The sequence below is a fragment of the Leucopleurus acutus genome, assembly GCF_964270905.1.
Source record: "Leucopleurus acutus genome assembly, chromosome: 18".
NCBI lineage: Eukaryota > Metazoa > Chordata > Mammalia > Artiodactyla > Delphinidae > Leucopleurus > Leucopleurus acutus.
The window spans coordinates 13,802,716-13,817,548 of NC_139160.1; the positions used below are offsets into that span (position 1 = coordinate 13,802,716).

A 14,833-nucleotide genomic window follows, 5' to 3' on the forward strand; every position below is an offset into this window, starting at 1 on the left:
CAAGGGACAGCTGAAATCAAGGGGCTAAGAGATATGAGAAATAGGATAGCACTCTTTCCCTTAGGAGAAGAAGGAGATCTAAACATGGCTCAGAAAAGTAATAGCCAATAGGATTTACCATAAATGATGAGTCACCAGTTTTGCCCTAGTAATTAATCATCTTCTTATTTGGTTCTTTTCTAGCTGACATTGATGATATGAAAATATGCTACGTCTTGAGAGAAGGGGCTAATGCCACAAGTGACATATTCCATTTTACAGTTGAAGATGGTGGTAAGTATTCACTCTCCTGTTACTATAAACAAGGAGAGTGACTTTTATTCGTTGCTCTTTGACTCCTTTATTACAGGGAATCGGTATCAAGTATCAGTTTATGCTCACCTGAGTTTGTACTGAGTGAAGTTGGTATTTGCTCATGAAAATCTTACATTCTCAGTCTGACACAATACTACTCTGCAATGATTGTAAATACATGTTCTAGTTATATTATTCTTGTCTTATGATTTGTAAAGCACTAAAGATCTATGTAAATAGGATCCCCATGTCCAGTTGTTCAGATTATACTCTGCATAAAGCTGTCTGCTTGAGGCCACCAGAGGATGTTGGGACCAGCCCAGCCCCACTTGCAAACCATGTGTTCTACCTAGGTGTGTCTGCCCAAAGGGGGTGCCTTTTTCTAATTTTCTTGGGTGCTGTGTGGACTAATGCTGGTGGATCATATGTCGCCTTCACCAAGAAATCAGTGCTAAATAAATGTGTATCAAGCTCAGTATGTCTGATGATTTTCTTAGTTTTCTTTTGTGACTTGGTCTAGCTCAGCTTTTCCTTGATGAAGTCTGAATACTGCAGAGAATAGACTATGACCTGGGATCTAAGTCACCTCAGTAATTTATTGTCATCGCTCCCCCACAGCCCTGACTGCCTCTCACACTCTTCAGCTCCCTTCCCCCACCTGCAGCCTAGGAGGAGAGCTGGCCACTTCTTGATTGATCATAAGGATGTTTTGTGTTCTCACTTGCTGTCAGGAGAAGGAAAAGAACCTCAGGAAGAATGTGTGAACAGGACACAGGAAATGAGGGGTCCTGTGTGCGAGAGAAGAGAGAGGGAGAAATGATTCAGTCACCTGTTTCCTTACGATGCTTTATAAAAACGCACACTCTTCTGTCATCTATCTCAAAAAGATTCCATGCTTACCCTTCCTATTTTTTTGAAGCATTAAATAGCACTTATTTAAAATGTCGTTGGATGTAACAGGATCACAGCTCTGAAAAATGACATCTGCTGGGTGTGTGACAGAGAGGAAAAAGAAAAAAGTGTGTTAACTTGGGTCCAACTAAACTTAATAAGTTTAATGCCTTTACTTTTTTAGCAACCGAATCATACTTTAGTATTCTACATATTGATAAATGAATCTTAGTATGAAACCAAGTTCTGAGAAGGAAATCAACTTATCAGAAAATAATCTGCTTGTTGAATCTTGCTGCCCGAATGGGAAATACTACTGCGAGTAAACTTTAGAGTGAGACTCTGAAATAATTCAAATTTGTCTTATATATATATATACATATATATTTTATATATATGTATATATATATACACATATATATTTTATATATATATATACATATATATTTTATATATATGTATATATATATATACACATATATATTTTATATATGTGTGTATATATATATATATACACATATATATATATATATATATATATGAGGACTAAATCTTTGTTACCAGACACCATGTATATCTTTCCGAGTGACTGAATAAACCTCAATAGCAAAAGTATGATTTTCTTTAAAATTCCCCAAAAATGTTTGAAATCCAATGACTACAATTCCAAGACATTACAGCCTATACTTTTTTATACATTTTGCTTTTTCTTTTTATAGATATATATGCTCTATTATTATGCACTTTTCTTTCCTTAGCTGAATGGAATGGTAGCAATTACTTTAAAATTTTGGTCTGTATTCAAACTTTGGAAAACATACTGTATCATATTTCAAAATATTAAGTGAGGAGTGACTAGTTGAAGAGACTGGGTTTATTTTTGGATTTGCTGAAAAAGTGGCTGAGCTTCTAAAGATTGTGTTTATGGAAATAGGAACTAAATCATTTGGGGAGCTTTTTCAGAGCTAGAGTTTCATGTGAGAGAGAAAAATTCCAGAGATATTGTCCTTTACTCTTCTCCTCCCACTGACTTAGCATTACTTACGGAGCTCAGGCACATTCTGGCAACTATCTGTGGAACAGAATTTATCTTAATTTCCCTGATGCAAGAAAACTTCCCTTTGACAGAATAAATACAGAGACCTGCAAGATTAAAAAATAAAAAGTCGTATATGTATTTCAAAATAGTTTCAATCTGATACTTATTTTTTTAGGATTTTTGCACTGTCTCTCGTAACATATTCTAATATATCAATGAGAAGTGCAATACTATTTAAACTTACAGAGTATCTTGAATGAAATTCTCCTCTCTGGGAAGTGTGAGGTATTTTGCTAAACAGAAGTAAAAAAAATGTTTGCAATATTTGTGATAAAAGAAGAAATAAAGATATTCTTCCTCTCTACAGAAATATTATACTAAGAATTATGAATTTTTTCTGACCTAGCTATTATATCTTCTAGTAGTACAGTCAGTAATTTCATCAAAATATACTCTAGAAAAGACCTATTTTATAGACTGTAATATTAACATTTATTTTCAAAATCTTCAAATGTAGCAATGTAAATTTCATGAACTAGATGACATGTTTATGAAGACATATTTGTGATGTCGTTTGACACTTCTCCAAGATATGTATGCCTCAGGAATTATGTCAGGTAATACAGGGATTGAATCTTATGAACAAGGATTCTCCTTGTTTCTCAGTTGGAAGGATCTAGGTCTCAGAGTAGCCAGGTAACTTCCCCAAACACATCCATCCATCTATCCAGGAAGTAACAGAGCTCCCTCAAGGGTACTTACTCTTCCCATCCATTTGATGACAGACTTTTTGGACCAGAGGGTTTAGTTACTGAATTCAGCTGTAGTCATTTATTATCATTTACTTTATACAATTATAGTAAGCATATCCGTACACCATTCCCATGAAATGCTTCAGTATTTCACTGAGAAGTCAAGGCTCCATGGCATAAAATCAGTCAACTCTCTACTGCCAATTCTCTCTCCAGCTCACTAAAAATCACTTTCTTCAAGTCAACCAGATTGATTTTAGGACAGTGACTATCTAAGGAAATTACTGGAACAAATGTAATCCTCAAATAACATTAAAAATAAAACATAGGGCTTCCCTGGTGGCGCAGTGGTTGAGAGTCCGCCTGCCAATGCAGGGGACACGGGTTCGTGCCCCGGTCCGGGAAGATCCCACATGCCGCGGAGTGGCTGGGCCCGTGAGCCATGGCCGCTGAGCCTGCGCGTCCAGAGCCTGTGCTCTGCAACAGGAGAGGTCACAACAGTGAGAGGCCCGCGTACAGCAAAAAAAAAATAAATAAATAAAAAAGGCTATAATCTTTCACTTGAGACATGGCTCAACAGAAGCAAACATTTGTAGGCACATGTATGTCACCATGAGAAAAGTAGCAATCTGGAAATTACTAATGCCAATAAAAATAGAGCTTTTTAGTAATGGTATCTGCATCAGGAAGTGTTATGCAGCCCTTAAAATTCATAATTATAAATTGTCATATTATAATTCTTCAAATGATCATTTAGTAATGAAATACATTTATTGGAATATTAGTGAAGAACCTGAGGAAATTCCCCGGTAGTCCATTGGTTAGGCCTCTGCGCTCTCACTGCTGAGGGCCCAGGTTCAGTCCCTGGTCAGGAAACTAAAATCCCACAAGCCGCACGGCGCAGCCCAAAAAAAAAACCCCATGAAAATGTTACATCAAAATAGGTCATCCATCCAGTTTTCTGGGGCCAATCAACACATGCATCTTCATAGTTACAATCTAAAAGGTCAAACTCTGAAATTAGGAAGTGTATTCCTGTTATCTGTGGCTTCATCCAAAGAGCTTTTGGATATAAGTGTGGGTAGCAATCACCTGTGGATTTAGCTAAACCGTCTTCCATCTCTTTTGCTTTTACCCTTTATGTCTTCTCAAGGGTAATTCAATGTAATAATAATAATACAGACTTGGGAAACACATCCTCCTTTGATAATTGCCTCTGTGAATTAAAATTCCAGATCTAGTACTTGGAATTTTGTGGGAAGAAAAACAGCATGTATTCTTGTTTTGTTTTGTTTTGTTTTCCTAAGCTAATAGAGGGAAGAAATTAGAAAACTAATAATAATAAAATAAATCCAAAAGATAATAAGAAATGAGAGAACACAGAACATAGAACAGAAGAAACAAAAAGAAAGCAAATATTATGATGATAGATATAAAACAAAATGTATCAATAATTATATTAAATGTAAGTGAACTAAATATTCTAATTAGAATATAAAAGTTGTCAAACTGGATAAGAAAACAAAACCCAATTACATGTTGCTTACAAGAAGCACATCCTTGAAAACACATGTATTCTTTTATCCCCTTCATAATAGAGCATTTTACCTGATTTCTTCTCAGCGTTTAACTCTGTAATTTTCCTCTTCTAACATTATAAGTATTCTAACATGAAAGAGCTCCTGTCCCTTTTTAGTTTTGTCTCCAAGGAAATCGTCTAGCTCTTTATTATGGTGTGAAATCCAGTCTCATGTAACTATTCCAGTTATGTCCCACCCTCAGCCCTGATGACCGCTAATCACTCCTCAACTTTCAACTCAGATGTCATTCCCTCTCCAAAGTTGCTCCCAATATCTTGATAACAAAATTAGCCATGCCCTTTTTTTGTGCTTCTATCCCTACCTTTCTTTAGAACAAGAATGTTGTATTCTGATTATTTGCTAATGTGAAGACCTCCGTTAGTAGAGAAGAAACTTTTTCAAGTCAAAAAAAGGTGTCATTAATCTTTATACCACAAGGCCTATCCAGGGGTGAACACACAGTAAATATTAAACAAATATTAAAATAAATGAATAGACAAATGGCCAAAAGAAGCTCTGTTTTATATAAGGATCAATTAAATAGTATTCTACAAAAAGCTCCTATAAACAGTTCCCAGGGGACCCTTTGCATTCCTTTAGAACATTCTCTTATCCTAGCATTGATTTAAATCCTTGTGGCAGCAAAAAAGATTTTTAGTAAAGCTTTCACATTTTTAAATACATGAAACTAACTGCTGTAAAAATGGCTTTGAAACCTTCAGTGAAATGTACTTAAGACTGAAGAGATTCACAGTAACCACCAGTTTAGAGCTCATGTTATTCTTAAAGGATTCTTTTAAGAAAAAAAAAGTTGTCAGTATGTTATATAAACAATTATACAATTTTAAAATTTAAAAAGAAATCAACATTTTCTATAAATCACTGAAATTTTTAAGTCAGCACCACTGTCTTAAGTATTTTTAGTCACCCCAATTTTTTTGCCTCATGTGAGACAACTTTATGACAGGGAGAGAAGTAGAAAGCTATATTAGCATAAAGTATCCTCAGTTCTTATTAAAAAGCCATTATGTATATTCTTATGTTTCTTGTTTGTTTGCTTGTTTCAAGTCTCAAAGCCTGATCATCAGATTCAAGATACTTCTTTTTTTTCTGCAATAGTTCTCTCTTTTTTAAATTTTTATTTTATGTTGGAGTATAGTTGATTAACAATGTTGTGTTAGTTTCAGGTGCACAGCAAAATGATTCAGTTATACATGTACATGTATAGATACATGTACATGTATCTATTCTCATCTATACATGTACATGTATCTATTCTTTGTCAAATTCTTTCCCCATTGAGGTTATTACAGAATATTGAGCAGAGTTCCCTGTGCTATACAGTAGGTCCTTGTTGGTTATCTGTTTTACATATAGCAGTGTGTACATGTCAGTCCCAAACTCTGACATAAATCAAGGTACTTCTTGATGGGCAGAAGAAAGAATTAGGATACGTGATCATCTGGCCCGGTATACTTAAGTAGGAGGAGCCCTACGTTTTTCTCCATTATGAAAACTGGTTTGCCGCTTCCTCATTTGAGCTCTCGTATGACACGGGCACACCGTCTGTGAGAGCCTCTCTCTGGTTTTGGCACTGAAACGGGGCGTCAGACACGATATGCGTGTTGGCCATTATAATGCATCTGGTCCATAGCCAGACATGTGTTGCCACTGTCTTTGATTGTGCCTTGCGGTGCCGAGTTTTTCATCTGCCAAGATCCCTAATTCATACGCTATTGAAAGATATAAATAGCTTCTTGACATAGTAGGAAAAGCTGCAAAGTCATTTCTGTATACGAAATGTCAGTTAAGGACGAGGCTTTCAGAATTTTATTCCGTACCTGATGGTTGAATACTCAAGACACCAGGAGACTGGAGGCTCTTCATGCTGGTTTAGAAGAAGCACAAGTTTTTGCTGGAAGGTGACCAGTAACTTCAGGGTTTAGAGCAAAGTCATTATTGATAATTAGCTTGAATTTAAAGCAAGGGCTGGAAAAATATAAATAAGTGCAGTAAGTCGGAAAATGAGGTCTGAGTACAAGCATTAAAAGATTTTACAGACATTCAGCTGAGAGGAAAAAAAGCAAGCATTCTTGGCAATAAAGTTAATTACTAGTGACATGAGAACCAGAGGAAAGACACTAGTGCCTCAGGGGCTTATAATAAGATGGTGAAGTAATGTCAGGCACTGATACAAGTATTTTTAATCTGTAAGAGAGCACAGATCCACTAGAATGCAGATCCTGGGAGGAGGTGTTGGCGACTATGGCATAATGTTTGTAAGCCTCTCCTTTTCTACTGAACAGTTCAGAACAGTTCAAGTCGTCAGGATCTTTCTATGCCAGATGCCTGCCTTTAAAAGCACGAATCTATAAAATACCTGTACTGTACTGTCCATGAAAGAATGTGTACCTTTTCAATAGAAAAATATAAACTAAATTTTATTAGTTATTATTCTTTAGGTTCATTCCAAAATTATATGTCATATGGCTGTACTGTTTTCATTAGCTTTTGTTCAGAGGAAACTTTTCTTAAATCATTAAATCTTCCCGTGAATATGAATCCTTATTAGACACATTTTTAGAGGTTTACCGTGGTTCTATATTTACTCTCAAAACAAATGATAATCACCTTTTAAAAACTAAGCAAATCTTTCATAAGTGACTAAAATACCATAATCTCACATCAAATATTTATTTGTGGTATATATTACATTACTCAGTAATATCCCAGTCTGTCTTTTTAAATTTGCTCTGCGTGGCCGGGAGAAGTAGACCGTGGTGTTCAATGACAGTTGTCATTAGTATGATTCTATATTTGCTAGAACCTATAAGAATACAACAGAGAACCAGAATGCAATGGAAGAGAAGGTTCAGAGTTTCTACGGTGAAACTTAAAGAGTTTCCCTATTCACTTATTTATTGAATTATTCAACAAGTATTTTTGGTGCCCCAACTATGTTTCAGGTGTCTCTTGGGATCTTGGAAAATAACGACGATCATGGCAGTTTTGACCTCTGACCTGAGGTTCTGATAGCTATGGATGATAAAACAGTAGACAAATACAACACGTATACATTGTTTAAAGTACTATGGGGGTTATAATTAAATCCAAGATAGAGATGCAGATGTCAGGAAAGGCCTCTGAAAGGTGTACTATTTAAGCTTAGACCTAGGATGAGATGAAGCTACGTCAGGAAGAAGGGAGGAAGAAATGTTCCAGGTGGAGGGAAAAGCACGTGCCATGGCACTGAGCTTGGTGTGTTCAAGTGACCGGAAGAACATCAACACACCTGGAGCTCAACTAACAAACCAGAGAGTGGGACAAAGATGATGCTCGAGAGACAGACTGGGGCGAGAGCCTTATAGACCCAGGGCAGCAATTTAGACTTTGTTCTGAGGGAAAGAGAATCCCCCAAATCATTTTTTTAACTTTTTATTTTATTTTGTAGTACAGTTGATTAACAATGTTGTGTTAGTTTCAGGTGCCCAGCAAAATGATTCAGTTATACATATACATGTATCTATTCTTTTTCAAATTCTTTTCCCATTTAGGTTGTTACAGAATATTGAACAGAGTTTGGGATTGATATATACACACTGCTATATTTTAAATGGATAACCGACAAGGACCTACTGTATAGCACAGGGAACCCAAATCATTTTAAAACAAGGGAGTAACACATTCCAGTTTATGTTTTCAGATGATGACTCTTGTAGCTGTGGAGAGTCAAGGGGACGTATCAAGGAGAAAGCAGGGGCTGTTGCAGGAAGACATCTGACACAGAGAGAAGAAGACAGGCTTGCGTAATTTCAGATCTCAATCTATAGTACTTACTGATGGATTGGATTATGGGGTAAGGAAAAAAGAGAATTAAGCATGATTCTGGGTTTCTTGGCCAGTGGAATATGGTGCTGCCATTTGTTGAGACGGAAAAGACTAGCGGGGCATGGAAAAGGTTGAAGGGAAATTAAGAGGTCCTTTCCAACATATTAATTATGAGATGTCTTACTTCTTTGAAATGTGTACACAGGGAGGTCAACCTCTTGACCCTGCTTGTCTTCCTTTCCATCCAAGTGAGGGGCGCAGCCTCTGATTAAAACTGGGACAAATACCAGTTGGTGATGTGACCCTGAGCCAAGAGACTGAACCTTTCCAAGCCTCAGTTTCACTTGTAAAGTGGGACAATAATAGTACCTAGCTAATAGGGTTCTTTTGAAGATTTAAGTAAGATTATTCGTGGAAATAGGATCATTCATGCAGCACAGTTCCTGCAGCATAGTAAGAACTGTGCAGGTAGCTACTACTATGAGGGTTTCCAGAGCTTCTCTTTCTGTTTGTCTCCCTTTTTTTTTTTTCCTTGCTTATTTTCCCTCTCTCACTCCTCCTTCTGTCGTTTTCTTTCTTCCTTTCTTCCTTGTGCTTGCTTTTCTTAACTGTGTATAAAGTTTGACTGTCTATTTGTTTTTGGTGGAAAGATGGGATATACAGGGACAAAAGTGGAAGAATAATGAACACTTCTTCAATGCTGAATCTAAAGGCTAAGAATGCTTCCAAAGTTATTGGACCACTAGTAAGTAGCTAAACTAAGATTTCCGTTAATCTAATAATAATGAGTTTTCACTTTGGCCAAATCATAGAAATACAAAACACTGTACTTCTTTTCACTGTACATGTTTTATTTCTCTTTTTTACTGACTGGAAATATAAATTTTGTAGACTTGAAGGTTAAATACAGTAACATGCTTTTACCAAAATGTAGTACTCCAAAACATCTTGATTTAGCAGTTGTGAGGTTTGAGGGACAGTTTTGATCGCAAGTCTAATACGCTGGGACACAACCAGCCAAAGACAGTGATAAAATATCATGTTTGTTCAGGTCTTAGAATCTCCTAAATATATTTAGTATAGAATGCTGTACTGAACTATACTGTAGTATAGTTATGCAGCTGACAGATGTTCCACTTAATCATTATCATAAAGAAAAAAACAAATAAAAGCATCTTTGAGAAAATTAGTAAATTTAAGTAATAAGAAGAGCATATATTTTGAAATTCTCCATTTATGTCATTGGAAAATAAGTGCCGTGGATTTATATATTAGTCTTAACATGTTCCTTAAAAGCTGAATATTGCTTATGTGAATTATTTGCAGTAGACGGATACTTCTCTTTTTTTAATTAATTAATTTATTTGGTTGCTCCGGGTCTTAGTTGCGGCACGCATGTGGGATCTAGTTCCCTGACCGGAGATCGAACCCGGGCCCCCTGCGTTGGGAGCGCGGTGTTAACCACTGTGCCACCAGGCAAGTCCCCAGTAAACAGATACTTCTTGATTCCGTGTAATAAAAATGTAAAATCTTATTTTCCTGTGATTTTACAGGAAAACTCTCTGCTTTTTTAAAATCTCATCCTTCTCATGTTCTTAAAAATAATGACTGGATAATATGTAGATTTTATTTAACACCTTCATTTATCTGTTTCTACCTGATAAGTTTTGCAGCCATCGGTCTTTCTGCAATATTCCAGTGAAGTCAAAGGGAAAAATGTCATACCTAATCCCAATTGCAAATAAGGAGAAATATGGTTTTTTAACATTGTGGTAAAGTGAGGAACGTGTGAACCACACACACACACAAAATATAGATGTTTTGGTTCTTGCTTCACAAATGTAGATTGACTTCATAATGTACATTTCCTAGGAGCAATCCTGTTTGTGTAAATGAGGGGGAAAAAGTTTTCCTGAACCTTTTCTTTTAGAACAGTTAGTGTAAATTTACTAAAATCATTAATTTATTGATCTGTTTCTGCCCCTAAGGATAAAAAATCAATTGCCAAGTAGTGGTATCATTAGCGATTTTTCGTTAGGGAATAAATATAAGGTTAAGAAAACAGTGTACCTTTAGGTGGTTCACATTTAGAATTCTCGTATTGTTGTTATGGTAGAAGATTCCAGAATAAATTATTCAGTTATGGCTAAGTACCATTTCACATAAGACTCACTTTTTGCAGAGGCTATTAGTATTCTTGGTGCTAAGAAATTAAAAGAAAAGATTAAGGGAACAAAATTATCTTGCTATGTTTGGTTTTCAATTTAGAACTACGTTTTATTCTTCTTGTTGATTGTGATTTAAGCTTGGAAAATAGCACCTTCATAGTATTTTGATGAAGGAAGCCGGGACACAATTCTCCTCTTTTTGTTTCAAGAGAGCTCTGACTACTTTCCTCCAAACTGAGAGAGCGGAAGTGCCTGCTCTCTATTTCTTTGCTGGTTTCCTCTGTGCAGAAAGAGCTAATCATTTCATCTTGGTAATGCCCCACCTGTTACCTTTAACTCCACTTACATAGTTATTAGAGGCATGATTTGAGAACACTGAAAACAGTGTTTTTAAGCATAGCTCAAGAGAGCCACTTCAGAAATTGAAAATAAAGTGGTAAAACTGGTTAGTAGACTTCAGAAATCCAAGAGACAGAGAAGAACCATTTTGTGTTCCCATAATCCTTCTCTTGCTTTGCTTTATTTTTATGCAGAAATAGCCCCAAATTAAATGCATGGCATCATTGCTATAGAATTAAGAAAAGTAGGCTACACTTAACCATTTAAGAAATTGTTATTAACCACTTAAGAAAAAGTTATCCTTACTACTTAAACCTGAAGAACCATTTTGTTTCACCATGCATAGCCATCCAGTTACTAAACCAGTCAGTTTTACCTGCTTCCTGAATTTCTTTTGAATCAGATTCCTTCACTAACTCTATGGCTATTGATCCCGTTAGAACCACATCAGTGTGGTTTATCTTAAATGATTTATTAAAAGTAAACTGCTTAAAATAATGATTGGCACAGAATAAGTGCTATATAAATGTTAGCCAAGTTCCCCAGCTGTAATATAGTAAGCTATCCATGAGAACTCTCTCTGGTTTTTACCCCTGTTTTTTATTGATGTGTCCTCAGTGCCTGGAGCATATAGCTGCTCAATAAATGTTTACTGAGTGAATGAAGGACTTTTTTCTAATGTAATTCTCCTAATGGATCTCTTCATCTCTTGTAACTTTCCCCTCTGACCCAGATACACACTGTTTCTATAGTTACCTAAAAAAAACAGTTGTGATTTTTAAAATTATCTTAAAAAAAAAACCTTCTGTCCTTCCCTCTGCTGCCACAGTTCATTTTCTACAGTGCAAATCTGATACCATTATTACTTTCCAACTCACAATGGTCTTTTGTTATGCACAGGATAAAATTCAGACTCTTCTTGGGAATTCCCTGGTGGTCCAGTGGTTAGGACTCCACACTTTCACTGCTGAGGGCCCAGGTTTTTTTTGTTTTGTTTTGTTTTGTTTTTTATATCTTTATTGGAGTATAATTGCTTTACAATGGTGTGTTAATTTCTGCTTTATAACAAAGTGAATCAGTTATACATATACATATGTTCCCGTATCTCTTCCCTCTTGTGTCTCCCTCCCTCCCACCCGGGTTTGATCCCTGGTCGGGGAACTAAAATCCCACAAGGTGAACAGTGCAGCCAAAAAAAAAAATTCAGACTCTTCTTGATGTACAAACTAGCCAAGTCTAATCTATCCAGCCACACAGCCTTTTCAGGATTCCTGCACATGCCACATGCCTTTCCTTTCTTCTTTGGTATCCTTCCATTGTCTCTGCATGAGATTCACTCCAACAGTGTATTTTCTCCCTGATTTCTTCTACCCCTGTTATTAAGGTCAGACATCACTTCCTCTGTGTCCCCATAACTACTAATATTTGTATCCAGGGACAATATTCAAAGTATTGATTTGTATATCCATATATTGATGTAAATAATAATTTAAACCATTGTTAATTATAAAATTATATATATATACATACATATGAATGTGTATATATACACATTCGTATATCTATAATTACTTAGCAAGTGATATAAGTGGCAGCACAAATAATTAATAATAGCATAATATAAGAAGGCTGTTAATATACTATGCAGTATAATACACATATATATGTTTTATAAAAGTGCTTACAAGTATAAGTTTACAGTACAAATCACTCATCAAATCACTAATAATTTTAAAATGTTGTTTTGGTGTCATCTTTTATGAAAGCAGCTTTCTCAAGCTAGAGCATACCTTCCCTGGGCCATCATTTGACGTAGGATCAAACTCTTCCCTCAAACTGGTCATGATTAAGTGACTTGTAACACTAATTGGTAGAAGATTTCTCTCAGCATCAACGATATTGTTCATGGTGTTTTTGTTGACCTAAATCAATTACATCCAAATTATTTCTAAGCCCTACAAAATATATGAGGCTCACATATTCAATGTCTATGTACAGATAAAGTCACAAAAATTATTCACTGGAATGCAGGGTTTAATTAGGTAGAACTTCAGGATCAATGAGAGGCTGGGTATTATCTTGGTTAACAGTGTGAGCTCTTCCAGGCATTTTGGGCTTAAATTCTGACTCTGCAAGGTTTTAAATAATCTTTCCGTCTACTTGTTAATCAGTACAGATGCATTCGCCATTTTAACAGTCAGTATACAAGCTCAGAACATACCACTGTGTCCTGGAACACTTTACGTACATCTGGATTTGTAAAGCTTTTCCTCTGCAGGAGCTGCTCTCTTCATATTCCTGTCTCCTTGTCCAGGGCTTAGTCTCCACCTGGCACTGAGCTAGAGGTCAATAAATATTTATGGAATGAAATCATGAATAAATGCTGAAGGTAAATAACTAATGGTTTCTATTTTCTCTTAAAGTTGTATGTGGAGTATCTTCAGAAGTCAAGAGAGGAATCTAAAGGAAAATAGAAAAGTCTTACCCATGTAAAAGAATGTGAAATAAACAAAAGCTTGTCTTGTCTTGTCCTTTAGCTGTCTTCCAAACACACAGAGGTGTATATGAACATATATTTTCCCAATATTCTTTGCATAGAATTTATGGTGACATCCAACTCTTTGTCTTGCTTATTTTATAATGGAGTTCGTCTTCTTATGTGTATGCCTGGATATGTTTCCAGTTTAGAGACTTAACTTTTAGACATTTAAGCTTTTGTAAGTGCTGCAGTTTCTTTGACTTAGTTATTATAATAAGCGTGCTGAATCTTATTGATTTATGTTCTAGACACCACTGAGAATGGAATGAGTTTATACTCTTAATAGACTCACTTCACTCCCCTTTTCCTGCATCATTTTGACAAAGCTGAGAAAACTGCTAACCCCTTCCCCTCTGGGTTCCCACCTCCACCTCCTGTATGTATGTGGTAAAAGTCAACATCCATAAGAAAAGGTACAGAGTCAATTAAATGTGACCTGATAATCGTTTCATTTAATTTGAGAGAACAGTAACACTGTAAGGGATAAAGTGAATTAACAAAGCACTGGAGATTCTCCCAAATAAATGGTGTTGCTAAGTGATGTGATAAAGTAAATCTGTTTAGAAATAAATCAATCTCTGCTTTTACCTGCCTGATTAAATATTCACTGTATGAATTTTTTAAATAGATATTGGGAAAAACACTATGGATTTATATAGTGAAGGTGGTGAAGACCATGTTTACAGAGTCTTTAGAATTATAGATACAATATAGCATCTGATTTTGAGATTTCAAAGAAAGGCTTGTCTTTTAAAAAGAAGATTCCTAAAGTTTTACCGTGTTGATCAAGTCACTAGCTTACTTTATTCATGTAGAGATGGTTTTCGGGTGTTGGTTTGTTTGGGCATGCCGTGTGGCTTGCAGGATCTTAGTTCCCTGACCAGGGACTGAACCCAGGCCACTGCAATGAAAGCACCAAGTCCTAACCACTGGACCACCAGGGAATTCCCTAGAGATGGTTTTTTAAAGTCTTATTACTTATTTAAAAGTTAAAAATAATTTTAAGGTTTTAAAGCAATTTTTCCATGAAAACTACTGAAGAGAACTGAGTCCATGTAAGTATAAAAACATCAATTAAAAAGAGCATTTGACACTTCGTTATTACTATCCTCAAATACCCACAGTGCACAAACAGTTTTAAATACAGTGGCTTATCTTGTAGATTCCAAGAGTTAAGGAATTAGATGCAAATAGGGCAGACCGGAAACATAGGTGTGTAGACTGGTTGTGATTAAGGGCTCTTACGCAATTCTCTAGAAAAACATGATTCTGCTTTATTAGGTAGTCGCTTAATCCATGGTGATTGAGTTACTTGACCCAGGGTTTTTTTTATTGTTAATAATAGATACAACTGATTTCATGATTAAGGGTCTTTTGAATCTACCAAGATAGCTTAATACAGG

The 14,833-nt window shown here is 35.8% G+C and overlaps 1 protein-coding gene across 1 annotated transcript in view; it reads left to right on the forward strand.

The window, feature by feature from the left end:
* Window positions 1-14,833, forward strand: part of FREM2 (FRAS1 related extracellular matrix 2) — a gene marked incomplete at both ends in the record, with an annotated part of 156,201 nt that overhangs the window by 17,095 nt on the left and 124,273 nt on the right. The window contains one exon of the mRNA XM_082859368.1: window positions 184-273. Within this exon, the coding sequence (XP_082715494.1) occupies window positions 184-273 (90 nt within the window). The remainder of the gene's footprint in view (window positions 1-183; window positions 274-14,833) is intronic.